Source organism: Sesamum indicum, unplaced genomic scaffold, assembly GCF_000512975.1.
Source record: "Sesamum indicum cultivar Zhongzhi No. 13 unplaced genomic scaffold, S_indicum_v1.0 scaffold01352, whole genome shotgun sequence".
NCBI classification, from domain to species: domain Eukaryota; kingdom Viridiplantae; phylum Streptophyta; class Magnoliopsida; order Lamiales; family Pedaliaceae; genus Sesamum; species Sesamum indicum.
The window spans coordinates 1-1,335 of NW_011628914.1; the positions used below are offsets into that span (position 1 = coordinate 1).

Below are 1,335 nucleotides of genomic sequence, written 5' to 3' on the forward strand. Positions count from 1 at the left end.
CTACAATAAACCGGTTGCCTTGCAAGCCATTTAAAATGGGAGTCAGTTGTCCGGTATTTATGCTTATCGTCGAGATGCACATTGGAGACTGATTGAGCACACAACTGTAGAAGGGTCACTGGAACTATTGCACCTCCTTAAACTAAGATATAGTTTTCCTGTAATATGCACTTAGGATATCCACGTTTACTAGTATCCTTAAACTCCTGGTGTTTTAAAGATGCAACTTTTCATATTCTCTTGTGCCTTTTCATGGTAATTATATTATAACACTTTCACTTTGGAAGTGGGGTAACTTTTGTTCCTTTCTTTGCCTTCCACACAGGTTTGAGATGTTTTCGTTATTTTTTCTTTTGTTTTTAAGCTGAACTAGGCAGTGGCTCGATGGTGGCTCCCTCAATATGCACATTGTTTCTCAATTTCAGAGCTTCAGTTAATGAACCAAACTCTTTCCTCTATTTCTTATGTGCAGGCAATGCTTTCTGGTGAACCAACTATTGTTGATGCTGTTGCTGCTCTGCTGAAAGCTATAGTTACTAGGAACCCAAAAGCAATGATCCGACTATACAGTACAGGCGCATTTTCTTTTGCTCTGGCTTACCCTGGTTCTAATCTTCTTTCAATTGCCCAACTCTTCTCAGCGACTCATGTTTATCAAGCTTTTCATGGTGGTGAGGAAGCTGCAGTTTCCTCTTCTCTACCTTTGGCGAAACGAAGTGTTTTGGGCAGCCTCTTACCTGAGTCATTGCTTTATGTACTGGAACGTAGCGGCCCAGTTGCTTTTGCCGCAACAATGGTTTCTGATTCTGACACTCCTGATATTTTGGACACACAAGATGCGAGCAGAAAATCTGATCCGTCAGGTAGCCCTGAATCTGCAACTGGAGTTTGCTACTTGTCTTTCACCCCAAGCATCTTTTGTTAACATTTAGTATTTACATTCTAAAACATGGTGGTGCTTGAGTCATCCTCAATGCAAATAAGTGCTGCATTTAACTCTCAGTTTTATTTGATTAGGTTCTTCAGCATCTTGGTGATTTCCCTCAGAAATTGTCACAGCATTGTCATTCCTTATATGACTATGCTCCAGTGCCACCAGTGACATCCAGAGCTGAAAGATGAAATGTGGTGTCATCGTTATTATCTTCGAAACTTATGTGATGAAATTAGATTTCCTAGCCTATTGTTGAACATGTTGAGTTTTTGCAATCATTGCTAGTAATGTGGAGAGAAGAGTTAACTCGAACGCCAATGGACCTTTCTTAAGAAGAAGCTTGCAAGATACTAGAGATTTCCATTGATGAAGTATCCAGAGACGACGCCCCTAAGAAACCA

General features: G+C 40.4%; 1 protein-coding gene across 1 annotated transcript; it reads left to right on the top strand.

The window, feature by feature from the left end:
- Positions 1 to 135: 135 nt before the first annotated feature.
- On the top strand, positions 136 to 1,314 carry LOC110011496 (dnaJ homolog subfamily C GRV2-like). Its single transcript, XM_020691666.1, has 2 exons — positions 136 to 863; positions 1,018 to 1,314. Exons 1-2 carry the CDS (start codon positions 437 to 439, stop codon positions 1,035 to 1,037), a joined length of 447 nt encoding a protein of 148 aa, XP_020547325.1. The 5' UTR covers positions 136 to 436; the 3' UTR covers positions 1,038 to 1,314.
- The last annotated feature ends 21 nt before the right edge of the window (positions 1,315 to 1,335 follow it).